General features: G+C 39.7%; 2 protein-coding genes across 2 annotated transcripts in view; one reads left to right on the forward strand and one right to left on the reverse strand.

The window, feature by feature from the left end:
- The window catches only part of LOC107578441 (receptor-type tyrosine-protein phosphatase mu-like), a 74,070-nt gene extending 66,463 nt beyond the window's left edge, over positions 1 to 7,607 (forward strand). The window contains exons 17-18 of the mRNA XM_016264400.1: positions 5,630 to 5,765; positions 6,947 to 7,607. Of these exons, the coding sequence (XP_016119886.1) occupies positions 5,630 to 5,765; positions 6,947 to 7,000 (190 nt within the window). The 3' untranslated portion in view covers positions 7,001 to 7,607. The remainder of the gene's footprint in view (positions 1 to 5,629; positions 5,766 to 6,946) is intronic.
- A 2,548-nt stretch (positions 7,608 to 10,155) lies between these two features.
- Positions 10,156 to 12,408, reverse strand: LOC107578451 (uncharacterized). The gene is made up of 6 exons (XM_016264409.1): positions 12,393 to 12,408; positions 12,035 to 12,228; positions 11,336 to 11,490; positions 10,736 to 11,235; positions 10,433 to 10,641; positions 10,156 to 10,344 (listed from the first exon to the last, which is right to left on the reverse strand). Exons 1-6 carry the CDS (start codon positions 12,406 to 12,408, stop codon positions 10,156 to 10,158), a joined length of 1,263 nt encoding a protein of 420 aa, XP_016119895.1.
- Positions 12,409 to 12,622: the final 214 nt, after the last annotated feature.

Genomic DNA, 12,622 nt, shown 5'->3' on the forward strand with positions numbered 1-12,622 from the left:
GTTTATACTGGTCAGTTGCTGGTCTAGGTTTGTTTATACTGGTCAGTTGCTGGTCTAGGTTTGTTTATACTGGTCAGTTGCTGGTCTAGGTTTGTTTATACTGGTCAGTTGCTGGTCTAGGTTTGTTTATACTGGTCAGTTGCTGGTCTAGGTTTGTTTATACTGGTCAGTTGCTGGTCTAGGTTTGTTTATACTGGTCAGTTGCTGGTCTAGGTTTGTTTATACTGGTCAGTTGCTGGTCTAGGTTGGTTTATACTGGTCAGTTGCTGGTCTAGGTTGGTTTATACTGGTCAGTTGCTGGTCTAGGTTGGTTTATACTGGTCAGTTGCTGGTCTAGGTTGGTTTATACTGGTCAGTTGCTGGTCTAGGTTGGTTTATACTGGTCAGTTGCTGGTCTAGGTTGGTTTACCCTGTTTAATTGCTGGTCTAGCTGGTAAATCAGTATAGACATGCTGTTTTAGAAAAATTTGACCTAGTGAAACTGATCAGCCATGGAACCTGGCCACTGAATTGACATGTGTGATGTTGATGTGTGTGATTGGTGTGTTTTGTGTCCAGTTGTGTCCACAGTACTGGCCAGAGAACGGCGTCCATCGGCACGGACCCATCCAGGTGGAGTTTGTGTCTGCGGATCTGGAGGAGGACATCATCAGCAGGATCTTCCGCATCTATAACGCGGCACGGGTGAGTAAACGCTCGCTTACATTGCACACTTGCGCGAGAGTCGGCTGTTTGAGTGTCATGAACGTGTGGTTTGCGTGCAGCCGCAGGATGGGTACCGGATGGTGCAGCAGTTCCAGTTTCTGGGCTGGCCGATGTACCGCGACACTCCCGTCTCCAAACGCTCCTTCCTCAAACTCATCCGACAGGTGGACAAATGGCAGGAGGAGTACGACGGAGGAGAGGGACGCACCGTCGTGCACTGCCTGTGAGTCACCGCTCCTCAGATTATATACGTATATCCGTACTTAGAATATTTATCTTATTTTTGTTAACAGTAATGCAATATTTATTTAGCATATTTAGAATTAATATTTAGAATTAGATTTTTTTATTAAACATTTACATTTTGTTTGTAATATTTAGAATGAGATTTTATTAATATTTACAATGTTTTATTTATTTTTAATTTTTTTTTATGCATCAAGTTCAAGTTCATTTATTTATAAACCACATTTAAAAACAGCCACAAGACTGACCAAAATGCTGTACATTAAAATCAAACCATAAACACATAAAACAGAAAGAATAAAACATGAATTTAAAACCAAAGGAATGTCAGATAAACAAGACCATAATACAATGTAATAAGACTCCCCTCTACATTTTAGTCTGGACTGAGGAACTAAAAGGAGATTCTGATCACTGGATCTTAGACTTCTAGTGGGAGTATAAAAGTGCAACAGCTCTGAGAGATAACTAGGGGCTTGGTTATCTAAAGATTTATACACCAGTAAGAGAACTTTAAAATCGATTCTAAATTGAATAGGCAGCCAATGGAGGGCCCTCAGTATTGGGGTGATGCGACTAACATTCGCGACTATATTGAAGAAATCTAGCAGCAGCGTTTTGGACCAATTGAGAGATAACTAGGGGCTTGGTTATCTAAAGATTTATACACCAGTAAGAGAACTTTAAAATCGATTCTAAATTGAATAGGCAGCCAATGGAGGGCCCTCACTATAGGGGTGATGTGGTCACATTTGCGACTATTTTGAAGAAATCTAGCAGCAGCGTTTTGGACCAATTGTAGGCGAGTAATTTGCGACTTTGAAATACCGCAATATAGGGAGTTGCAGTAATCTAATCGTGAAGTAATAAAAGTGTGGACAGCCATCTCTAACGTCGTAGCATTTAAAAAGTGTTTGATTTTAGACAGCAAGCGGAGTTGGTAAAAACTGGAACCAATTACAGATGAGATATGCTTGTCCAATTTTAATGGCTCGTCAAGAAGGACACCTGAGAAGATCTGAAGCTGCCCAGATCTAGGCTGGTAGCCTGAGAATGATCAGTAGGACTGAAAACAATCACCTCTGTTTTATCTTCATTTAACGTTAAAAAATTTGAGCTAGTCAGATTTGGACCTCGTCTAAGCACCTTAGTAAGGTATTAAGTGCTGAAGGATAATTTCTCTTAATAGGTAAATAAATCTGGGTATCATCAGCATAGAAATTAAAAGATACCCCATGCCTTCTTAGAATGGAACCCAGAGGAAGCATGCACAGGGAAAAAAGGGAGGGTGCCAATATCGAGCCTTGAGGGATGCCACAGGTGAGAGGAGCAATGTTTATTTTATTTCAAGTAGGGCCTAATGAAATTTTTTTTTTAGTGGTTTTAGTTTTAGTTTCAGTCTTAGTTAACAATAATAACCTTGATTTAGACGCAATTACAGCAGCATCAGTCAGAACTGACAGCTGTGAGACTGAAATGTTTTATTTTAATGTACTGAAGTCACTGATAATCATATATGATGTGTGTTTCAGTAACGGCGGCGGGCGCAGTATCGTGTGTGAGATCTTTTATTGTGATGTGATGATGATGATTGTGTGTGTGTGTGAGAGTGTGTGTGTGTGTGTGTGAGAGTGAGTGAGTGAGTGAGTGAGTGAGTGTGTGTGTGTGTGAGTGAGTGAGTGTGTGTGTGTGAGAGTGAGTGAGTGAGTGAGTGAGTGAGTGTGTGTGTGTGTGAGTGAGTGAGTGTGTGTGTGTGAGAGTGAGTGAGTGAGTGAGTGAGTGAGTGTGTGTGTGTGTGAGTGAGTGAGTGTGTGTGTGTGAGAGTGAGTGAGTGAGTGAGTGAGTGAGTGTGTGTGTGTGTGAGTGAGTGAGTGTGTGTGTGTGAGAGTGAGTGAGTGAGTGAGTGAGTGAGTGTGTGTGTGTGTGAGTGAGTGAGTGTGTGTGTGTGAGAGTGAGTGAGTGAGTGAGTGAGTGAGTGTGTGTGTGTGTGAGTGAGTGAGTGTGTGTGTGTGAGAGTGAGTGAGTGAGTGAGTGAGTGAGTGTGTGTGTGTGTGAGTGAGTGAGTGTGTGTGTGTGAGAGTGAGTGAGTGAGTGAGTGAGTGAGTGTGTGTGTGTGTGAGTGAGTGAGTGTGTGTGTGTGAGAGTGAGTGAGTGAGTGAGTGAGTGAGTGTGTGTGTGTGTGAGTGAGTGAGTGTGTGTGTGTGAGAGTGAGTGAGTGAGTGAGTGAGTGAGTGTGTGTGTGTGTGAGTGAGTGAGTGTGTGTGTGTGAGAGTGAGTGAGTGAGTGAGTGAGTGAGTGTGTGTGTGTGTGAGTGAGTGAGTGTGTGTGTGTGAGAGTGAGTGAGTGAGTGAGTGAGTGAGTGTGTGTGTGTGTGAGTGAGTGAGTGTGTGTGTGTGAGAGTGAGTGAGTGAGTGAGTGAGTGAGTGTGTGTGTGTGTGAGTGAGTGAGTGTGTGTGTGTGAGAGTGAGTGAGTGAGTGAGTGAGTGAGTGTGTGTGTGTGTGAGTGAGTGAGTGTGTGTGTGTGAGAGTGAGTGAGTGAGTGAGTGAGTGAGTGTGTGTGTGTGTGAGTGAGTGAGTGTGTGTGTGTGAGAGTGAGTGAGTGAGTGAGTGAGTGAGTGTGTGTGTGTGTGAGTGAGTGAGTGTGTGTGTGTGAGAGTGAGTGAGTGAGTGAGTGAGTGAGTGTGTGTGTGTGTGAGTGAGTGAGTGTGTGTGTGTGAGAGTGAGTGAGTGAGTGAGTGAGTGAGTGTGTGTGTGTGTGAGTGAGTGAGTGTGTGTGTGTGAGAGTGAGTGAGTGAGTGAGTGAGTGAGTGTGTGTGTGTGTGAGTGAGTGAGTGTGTGTGTGTGAGAGTGAGTGAGTGAGTGAGTGAGTGAGTGTGTGTGTGTGTGAGTGAGTGAGTGTGTGTGTGTGAGAGTGAGTGAGTGAGTGAGTGAGTGAGTGTGTGTGTGTGTGAGTGAGTGAGTGTGTGTGTGTGAGAGTGAGTGAGTGAGTGAGTGAGTGAGTGTGTGTGTGTGTGAGTGAGTGAGTGTGTGTGTGTGAGAGTGAGTGAGTGAGTGAGTGAGTGAGTGTGTGTGTGTGTGAGTGAGTGAGTGTGTGTGTGTGAGAGTGAGTGAGTGAGTGAGTGAGTGAGTGTGTGTGTGTGTGAGTGAGTGAGTGTGTGTGTGTGAGAGTGAGTGAGTGAGTGAGTGAGTGAGTGTGTGTGTGTGTGAGTGAGTGAGTGTGTGTGTGTGAGAGTGAGTGAGTGAGTGAGTGAGTGAGTGTGTGTGTGTGTGAGTGAGTGAGTGTGTGTGTGTGAGAGTGAGTGAGTGAGTGAGTGAGTGAGTGTGTGTGTGTGTGAGTGAGTGAGTGTGTGTGTGTGAGAGTGAGTGAGTGAGTGAGTGAGTGAGTGTGTGTGTGTGTGAGTGAGTGAGTGTGTGTGTGTGAGAGTGAGTGAGTGAGTGAGTGAGTGAGTGTGTGTGTGTGTGAGTGAGTGAGTGTGTGTGTGTGAGAGTGAGTGAGTGAGTGAGTGAGTGAGTGTGTGTGTGTGTGAGTGAGTGAGTGTGTGTGTGTGAGAGTGAGTGAGTGAGTGAGTGAGTGAGTGTGTGTGTGTGTGAGTGAGTGAGTGTGTGTGTGTGAGAGTGAGTGAGTGAGTGAGTGAGTGAGTGTGTGTGTGTGTGAGTGAGTGAGTGTGTGTGTGTGAGAGTGAGTGAGTGAGTGAGTGAGTGAGTGTGTGTGTGTGTGAGTGAGTGAGTGTGTGTGTGTGAGAGTGAGTGAGTGAGTGAGTGAGTGAGTGTGTGTGTGTGTGAGTGAGTGAGTGTGTGTGTGTGAGAGTGAGTGAGTGAGTGAGTGAGTGAGTGTGTGTGTGTGTGAGTGAGTGAGTGTGTGTGTGTGAGAGTGAGTGAGTGAGTGAGTGAGTGAGTGTGTGTGTGTGTGAGTGAGTGAGTGTGTGTGTGTGAGAGTGAGTGAGTGAGTGAGTGAGTGAGTGTGTGTGTGTGTGAGTGAGTGAGTGTGTGTGTGTGAGAGTGAGTGAGTGAGTGAGTGAGTGAGTGTGTGTGTGTGTGAGTGAGTGAGTGTGTGTGTGTGAGAGTGAGTGAGTGAGTGAGTGAGTGAGTGTGTGTGTGTGTGAGTGAGTGAGTGTGTGTGTGTGAGAGTGAGTGAGTGAGTGAGTGAGTGAGTGTGTGTGTGTGTGAGTGAGTGAGTGTGTGTGTGTGAGAGTGAGTGAGTGAGTGAGTGAGTGAGTGTGTGTGTGTGTGAGTGAGTGAGTGTGTGTGTGTGAGAGTGAGTGAGTGAGTGAGTGAGTGAGTGTGTGTGTGTGTGAGTGAGTGAGTGTGTGTGTGTGAGAGTGAGTGAGTGAGTGAGTGAGTGAGTGTGTGTGTGTGTGAGTGAGTGAGTGTGTGTGTGTGAGAGTGAGTGAGTGAGTGAGTGAGTGAGTGTGTGTGTGTGTGAGTGAGTGAGTGTGTGTGTGTGAGAGTGAGTGAGTGAGTGAGTGAGTGAGTGTGTGTGTGTGTGAGTGAGTGAGTGTGTGTGTGTGAGAGTGAGTGAGTGAGTGTGAGTGAGTGTGTGTGTGTGTGTGTGTGTGTGTGAGAGTGAGTGAGCGTGCGTGCGTGCGTGCGTGTTTCAGTAACGACGGTGGGCGCAGTATCGTGTGTGAGATGTTTTATTGTGATGTGATGATGATGATCGTGTGTGTGTGTGTTTCAGTAACGGCGGCGGCCGCAGCGGCACGTTCTGTGCCATCAGTATCGTGTGTGAGATGTTGTGTCACCAGCACTCGGTGGACGTCTTTCACGCCGTCAAAACACTGAGAAACAACAAACCCAACATGGTGGATCTGCTGGTGAGCGTCAGAACATCCACATCCACACCTGACAGCGGTTTGAGCATCTACTGAGGATCTTACTGGTGCAAAACCAAAGGGCAAATCAGTCTAACACTGACATTTAAACACTGTTTAATGATTAAAACTAATAATAATAATAATGCTCATACAGTATATGTTCAATCGTGCGATGTCAGTGTAGTTGTCATGGCAGCAGGCCTGTGCAAAATATCTAATAAAATGTTTAGTAAAAAAAAAACAGCATTCAGATATTTGTAGAGCACAATTTTTCTGTATTCAGTTGTTAAGGTTTAATTAGGTATTAATCATCAAAAATCATATCTAATCAGTTGATTTCATAAAACTTTTATAATTTAATAATTCATTAAATCATCAAAATGTTCCTATAAAAGAATTCATAAAACTTTTAAAATATCATCTAACTTTCAAAATGTATTTAGTCAAGTAAAAAACAATTTTTATATAAAATGCAGTATTTTGTTTTAAAGGAATTGTTATACAAAAAATGTTGCATTTCTATTTTATTTTTTTAAAAATTATTATTTCAAATAAAGTATAAAAGTAAAAAAAGAAAGTGTATTATCATGTCTACCACCACTAACAACTTAACCTTTAAAATAATAAATGTTTATGTAGGTTTCATACATTTTGACTGTTTTTGAGCAATCATGAGTTATAAATGGAAATGAATTCATTCTAATAGTGTTGATGCTGGTGATTCTCAGATTATATGTTCTTATAAATTTCATACAATTATATATTCAAATGTAATTTCACATCAGTATTGAGAAGAAAGAAAAAAAATATATATATATATTGCATCGTGGTTTTGTTAGGTTGGATGAGTAATTTTACATTTCAAAGAGTTTTCTAAATTTTTTAATGAGTAAGAAGGGGTAAATGCAGTAATAATGTGGTAACGTTCAAAACTTTAAATTTTTTTCACATCGACTCATTAATGAGAAGTTGCTGATCACATGGTTTTAGTTGAAAAATAATAAGTTATGACTGTTTTATAAAATAAAAAATTTTCTGGTCCAGAGTAAGAAAATAGCATATAGATTTTGAATGCATTATGAGGGTTAAATAGTTAAACGTTGTGTTGACATACTGTGTTACACTGACCTCTGCTGGTGTGTGTGTGTGTGTGTGTGTGTGTGTGTGTGTTTCTCCTGCAGGATCAGTATAAGTTCTGCTATGAGGTGGCACTGGAATACTTGAATTCTGGGTAATGTGAGCAGAAGCTGCTCTAATGTCTCACCTTCCCCCGGACACTGAAACTGGAGCAGAACACACAAGCCGAACCGAACCGATGTTTCCCTGCACTCGCCTCACGATTATCTCCATCTGCTCGTGTCTTCTGTTCCTCAACACGTTTCTTGCCGTCGTCTCCTCATCAGACGAGTGTCTTCATGTTTGTGTGGAATGCACATCACGTGGATGTTGATTTTATCATTGTTTTTATGAACTCCAGGCGTCCGGCATGTACAGTCGATCATGCGTGGCATTAAAGCGCTCATATTACTGCGTGTTTCTGCCCTCTCTGTGGTTGTGTTTGTGTGGAACGATGGAAAAACTGCTGAAACGTCCTGTCCCAAGATCCAAAGCTTGTGTTCGTGATCATTTCTTTTGTTTATACTGTAAATAGATGAAGTTCACCAGATAATTTATTCATTGACAGATTTTTGTGAAGCACACCGAGTGACAATCATGTTTTAATTTGGTCATTATTATCATACGGACTCCACATATAATAGTGACCAGATTGTATTGTTAACTTTTTATTTATCTGGTATGAAAACAAAAAACTAAATCAAACCTATAAATGCATATCTATATCTGCCAAACCCGTCGTCTGTGTGTTTTTTGTGCAAATAGCATTGGACCTGTTGCTGCAGTGTGTACTGTAGTATATACTTTAGTATGTATTTTCTTATGCATTTAATATCCATTGACCTATTACATCTGTTAGATACCTATTCCAAATGCAACAGTGTGATTTTAATATTAAAGTTTTTATTAATAATATGAGTTTTTTTAGTTTAGTGTGTGGGTGGTAGTGCGGGCGAGGGCTCCCTCTGCTGGCTTGGTGCTACATTTAGTTGTTTTGTTCAATTGTTTTTAATTTTTATAAATTAAAAACTAATAAACAGCATTTTCCTTAAAGCTTAATTTAAGTAAAATAAACGTTAGCTGACCAAAACATTAAAAAAATTACCTAAAAGAAATTAATTCAAAAATTAATAAATCAGAAATGTTATCTGAAATAATATATGCTTAAGTGGTAAAATTACTAAAACTAAAATAAACATTTTTATCTTTTATGATAAATATATTTTTTTGATGTAGTAAATAACTAAAACCTAAACTAAAATTAGCATAAAATATAAAAATTTAAAATATTAATAAACCGTGTAACAGTATACTTGGGGCTAATATTTAGAGCTAAATTTAAGTTTTATTTGAATTGCATATAAAATTTCTGACAGATGCAGCACATTAAGTTTATTAGTTTGTTAAAACTCCAAATGGATGGAAATTTTATATGAAATTTTAGTTCTTTTGAGTTTGCATCAGTGATAATGAAATTGGAAGATTATCACGGAATCACATTTCTGTTCCTCACACAAAACTATCTTATGACTTCAGAAGACTCATATAGAGTTATGATGCTTCTGTAGTGCATTTATGATACTTTTATGTCGTTGTTGCTGTTGTTTTAGAGCTGAAGCTGGCAGACATGCTCTCTCTATAAGATCCGTTGTTTTAGAGCTTCATGAAGATACTTCATATATTCTTTTGTGTTTCACAGGAAAATCCGTGCAGGGGCATCAGTTAATGATGACAGAAAGAGAATTTTTGGAAGAATTATTCCTGCATATTCAACAGCAATCACAGAACTCTAAAACCGAGTCAGTTTTCACAAACGATTCAGTGCAGCTTTTGTGAAAAATAATGTATTTGTCAGTGCAGCTCCTGATCAGATGTTTTATTGAAGAGGTAAACTAGGTAACAGAATTTATATTATGTTGAAATATAAATTGTTATAAACTATCCCCTTTAAAATATAATGAAGCTGCAGTCTGATTTTTTATTTTTTTTGTCCTTCACCCAAACCAGGAAATGACACAAATGATGAATTATACAGTAAATGATTATGAATCTAAAATTCTAAATCTTTGAACAGTATGGAATATTATTAGGCCTTCTTATGTTATGAGCTCAAATATGTATTTAAGCAATAATCCAGGTAACAGGTAAGGTTCTGGCAAGGTTCTCTCAAAGTTATGAACAAACGTTCTTCCAGTAACAATAGAATGTTTGTTCAGAGGGATCTTTAATAAAGTTCTCAAAACGTTAGAACATTGTTTTTTGAAAGTTTTTCTGAAACATTTTTAAATGTTACTTCGTTTCAAATGGTTCAGAGTACGTTAAAAGGTAACATTCCCATAATGTTTACAAAATGATGAAATGGAATGTTGCCTCTAACGTTCATGTTACATTAAACCTTTAAGAAAACATAAAAATAAAAAAAAAGTTTTTGAAAAAAGATGAAAAAACATGCTATTTTCTGGTTAATAGTTGAATCTGTTTTTAAATAAAATAAATAAATAAATAGTTTGTAGGTTTAACCTTCCAGAAGAGGGCAGCAGACACTAGCTTTTAGGCTTTTTCATGCAAAGTCTAAATAGCATCAAGAATTTAAAAAGAACAAATATAAATATGATGTTAATGGAGGTAAACTCTGAAAATATACTTTTAAGAATAAGGGAATAAATTAAACCTTTTTGCACTAGCAAGTTGGAAAGTGGTTACTATTTGAAACAATATTCCCCAAAACTTTTTTTTTTTTTGATTAGAGAAAGAGAAATTTTGAGAAACACCTGAATTATTTCAGAGTAAATAGTCAGTTTTACATGTTTCACAGCTTTTAAAATCTTTGTCAGAAAGTGCTACTTGCTGATTGAACATCTCAATTCGGCCGTCCTGCACTTCCAGCAGACTTCCAGAAGATGACAGTAAAACCCACAGTAATGTAAAAAACTGCACATTGTGGAGATTCAGCTACAGAATGAACTTATTTTCTACCCATTTCTACCCTCAAAACTTAGTTTTACACACAAATAAATGACTAGTAGTTTAAAATCACGTTAACTCGCATGAGATGAAGACTCACTCATATCAGTGAAAGCGGTTTTATTTCATGCGGAGCAGGTCAAACATTGAGATCACAAGCCAGATGAATAACAGTCACTTTATACTAGTTTATCAGAGACATTCAGTTACAGAAAGATCAAACTAGCGTGACAGCTCAGATTTCACATGATAAAGCAGAAACATCGCTGTAGATATCTCACTATTTTTAGTTAATTCATCTTTCTAGATCTCACTGTGTAATGGCTATGGTGTTTGGTGTGATCTTCTCCAGTTTCTCCTTCACGCTCTCGTACTCTTTCTGCCACTCTTCTGTGGACAGAGATGAAGGACTGATCTCCAGGAATGTGTAGGCCTGACTCGACTGAACGCTGAAGATCTTGTTGGCGTTTATGCAGCAAATGCCAAACTTTATCCATCCCTGTTCAAATCAAGTTTAACATCAGAGGTCAAACACTTCAGGAACAAGATGTTCAGAGAGGTCAAACATCATTATCATCATGGTTCACCTCTTTAGCTGCATCAATGGACTCCAGGAAAGGTTCCTTCATATCAGCGAGCTCCTCGATACAGGCCTCTCCAGCGAAGGTCTCTTTCTTCATCGTGTCCAGCAGGGATCCCACTTTCTCCCAGAACTTCTGGAGCTCAACCAGAATTTGCTGGATTCTGGACAGGCACGCCTGGACCTCATCAAAGTGAGAAACGTTGGGAATCTGACCTGTGAAACCGGATAGAGAAGCAAATGAGCAAACCCAGAATCCACACGAGGAATATTTGTTCAGTATGAACGAGAAAACACTGCTGGATCTCACCGTTTTCCATCTTTAATTTGGCCAGCTGCAGCTGGTTGTCCATCAGCTTGTTCTGAATTTTCCACTCTTCTTCTTTCAGATGTTGCTGTGCACTGGTGAGCGAAGATAATGCAGTATTAAAAGCTTTGATTGCCTTTTCGTCTGAAGAGGATTTTACCATTTCCCAAATGTAACCAATAACACTTTCTGCAAATGGCACCATCATTGAAAATATGGACACTTTAGATCCCATCGTGGGCGTCCCTGCAGGTGTCTGTTCATCATTGGTGCTGGTGATCTTGTTGATAAATTTTTGTATCTCTGCATGTTTCTCATCAATCTTCTTCTCAGAACCCTCTATCTTTTTGTTGATGTTACGAAGGTTTTCTTCCAGGCCTTTCACAATCTTCTGAAGCGCCTCCATCTCACTGGTTTGTTTCTTCTGCTTCATCTCTGTCTCTTGCTTTTCAGCAGAGATGTCACTGGTTGAGTCGCGAACAGCAATGTTATGTTTCTGGTACCTGAATGTGCATGAAATGTCAGGTATTTTGAAACATTATCATCAGTTATGGTTTCTCTACATTATGCAAGTATATCATTTGGTAATGTTTATATTTTTACCTCTCCACAATTGCATTAACATCACTTATGATGTCACTGATCCACTCTTTGGCTTTGTCTAGGAATTTCAGTGCTAATTGTGGTTTGTTTTTCTCCACAGCCACCTTCAGAAAGGGCAGCAGTGATTTAACCAGGTTTTCACTGGTTCCTACACACTGTAAAGATGAAAATAAAAGAAGCTCTTGTCAAAAAAAGGATAATTTTCCATCAAAGGACAAATGGTTTATCACCTCTTCAGTATGATTCCTGTTGGGTAGATTGTTCAGATTTCTGTTGCTATAATAATCTGGGAGAAAGAGAACTCCTGGTCATTTCTTCCCTTGCCTGACTTCTGAAAACTATTGTGCCAAACCTTAACTCTCAGTACACAGTAAGCAACCTGTTGTAACTAAAGTTTGCATTATTGTTTACATTAGTTGAATAATATAGTGTAATACTGTTAAACCTCTAATCTAATTTTTGCTCATTCCTCCATTTTATTATCATTCTATTATAATATAATATGCCTCTTTTTTTATTTACAATCTGCCCATATTTTTAAGACATATTTGTTAGATATATCTCTGCTGTACAGTTAATTATTAATAGTTACTGGACGAGACGTTCCAAAAGCACTGATGTTCACTAAAACAGCACACAGGGATATTTCACTATGTGTATCTGGATTTAATAAAGTTGTTGGAAAATGAACATGGATACCTTCAACAGAACAGCTTCAGAGGATCCGAAAAGCAGTTGTGTTTCAATAGCTCGTTCTCTGATCAGACGCTCCAGCTTTGGGAAGCCTCCCAGACACAGGTAAGAGAGATGATAGAGAAGAGCTGTTCGCTCCGCAGACGGAAGAAGCTCCCGGATGAACTCTGGACTGCTTCCGGAATCCCTGGTGACAAGCTCTGAAACACCAAACCAAACATCAGTGATGGATAAAAACCTGTGAGCTCTGAAATAGTTAAATGACCCTTAAAAACTTTTCTTTTGTCTTTCTCTTGTTGAGCACCTGAAATGGACCATTTAATAATTGTTATATTAGGCACAAAATTGAAATAGAAACTCTCACCTTTGCTATCAGCCATGTTTTTCTACAGAGTGTACACTGGTGAAACTTCCTTTAGTCTCTAGAAATACAAGAGTAAGACACCATGTGGCATTTAATAGAATATACTCTATTGGAGGCAGCAGACAGACCAAATCTTAAAGATGTGTTATTTGTCACAGGCAGGAGTCAAAGAGTCAGGCAAGGTGGTGGGATGGGTCCTCATTAATAGCTGATGCCAGTGCCCTTTCGGT

This window comes from Sinocyclocheilus grahami, unplaced genomic scaffold, assembly GCF_001515645.1.
Source record: "Sinocyclocheilus grahami isolate Dianchi unplaced genomic scaffold, SAMN03320097.WGS_v1.1 scaffold32.1, whole genome shotgun sequence".
In the NCBI taxonomy this organism is placed as follows: domain Eukaryota; kingdom Metazoa; phylum Chordata; class Actinopteri; order Cypriniformes; family Cyprinidae; genus Sinocyclocheilus; species Sinocyclocheilus grahami.

Coding starts and splice junctions, on each gene's coding strand:
- LOC107578451 (XM_016264409.1), bottom strand. Junction 11,491..12,034: donor CTGAAGCTGTTCTGTTGAAG/GTATCCATGTTC, acceptor TCATCTTTACAG/TGTGTAGGAACCAGTGAAAA. Junction 10,345..10,432: donor CCATTGATGCAGCTAAAGAG/GTGAACCATGAT, acceptor TGATTTGAACAG/GGATGGATAAAGTTTGGCAT.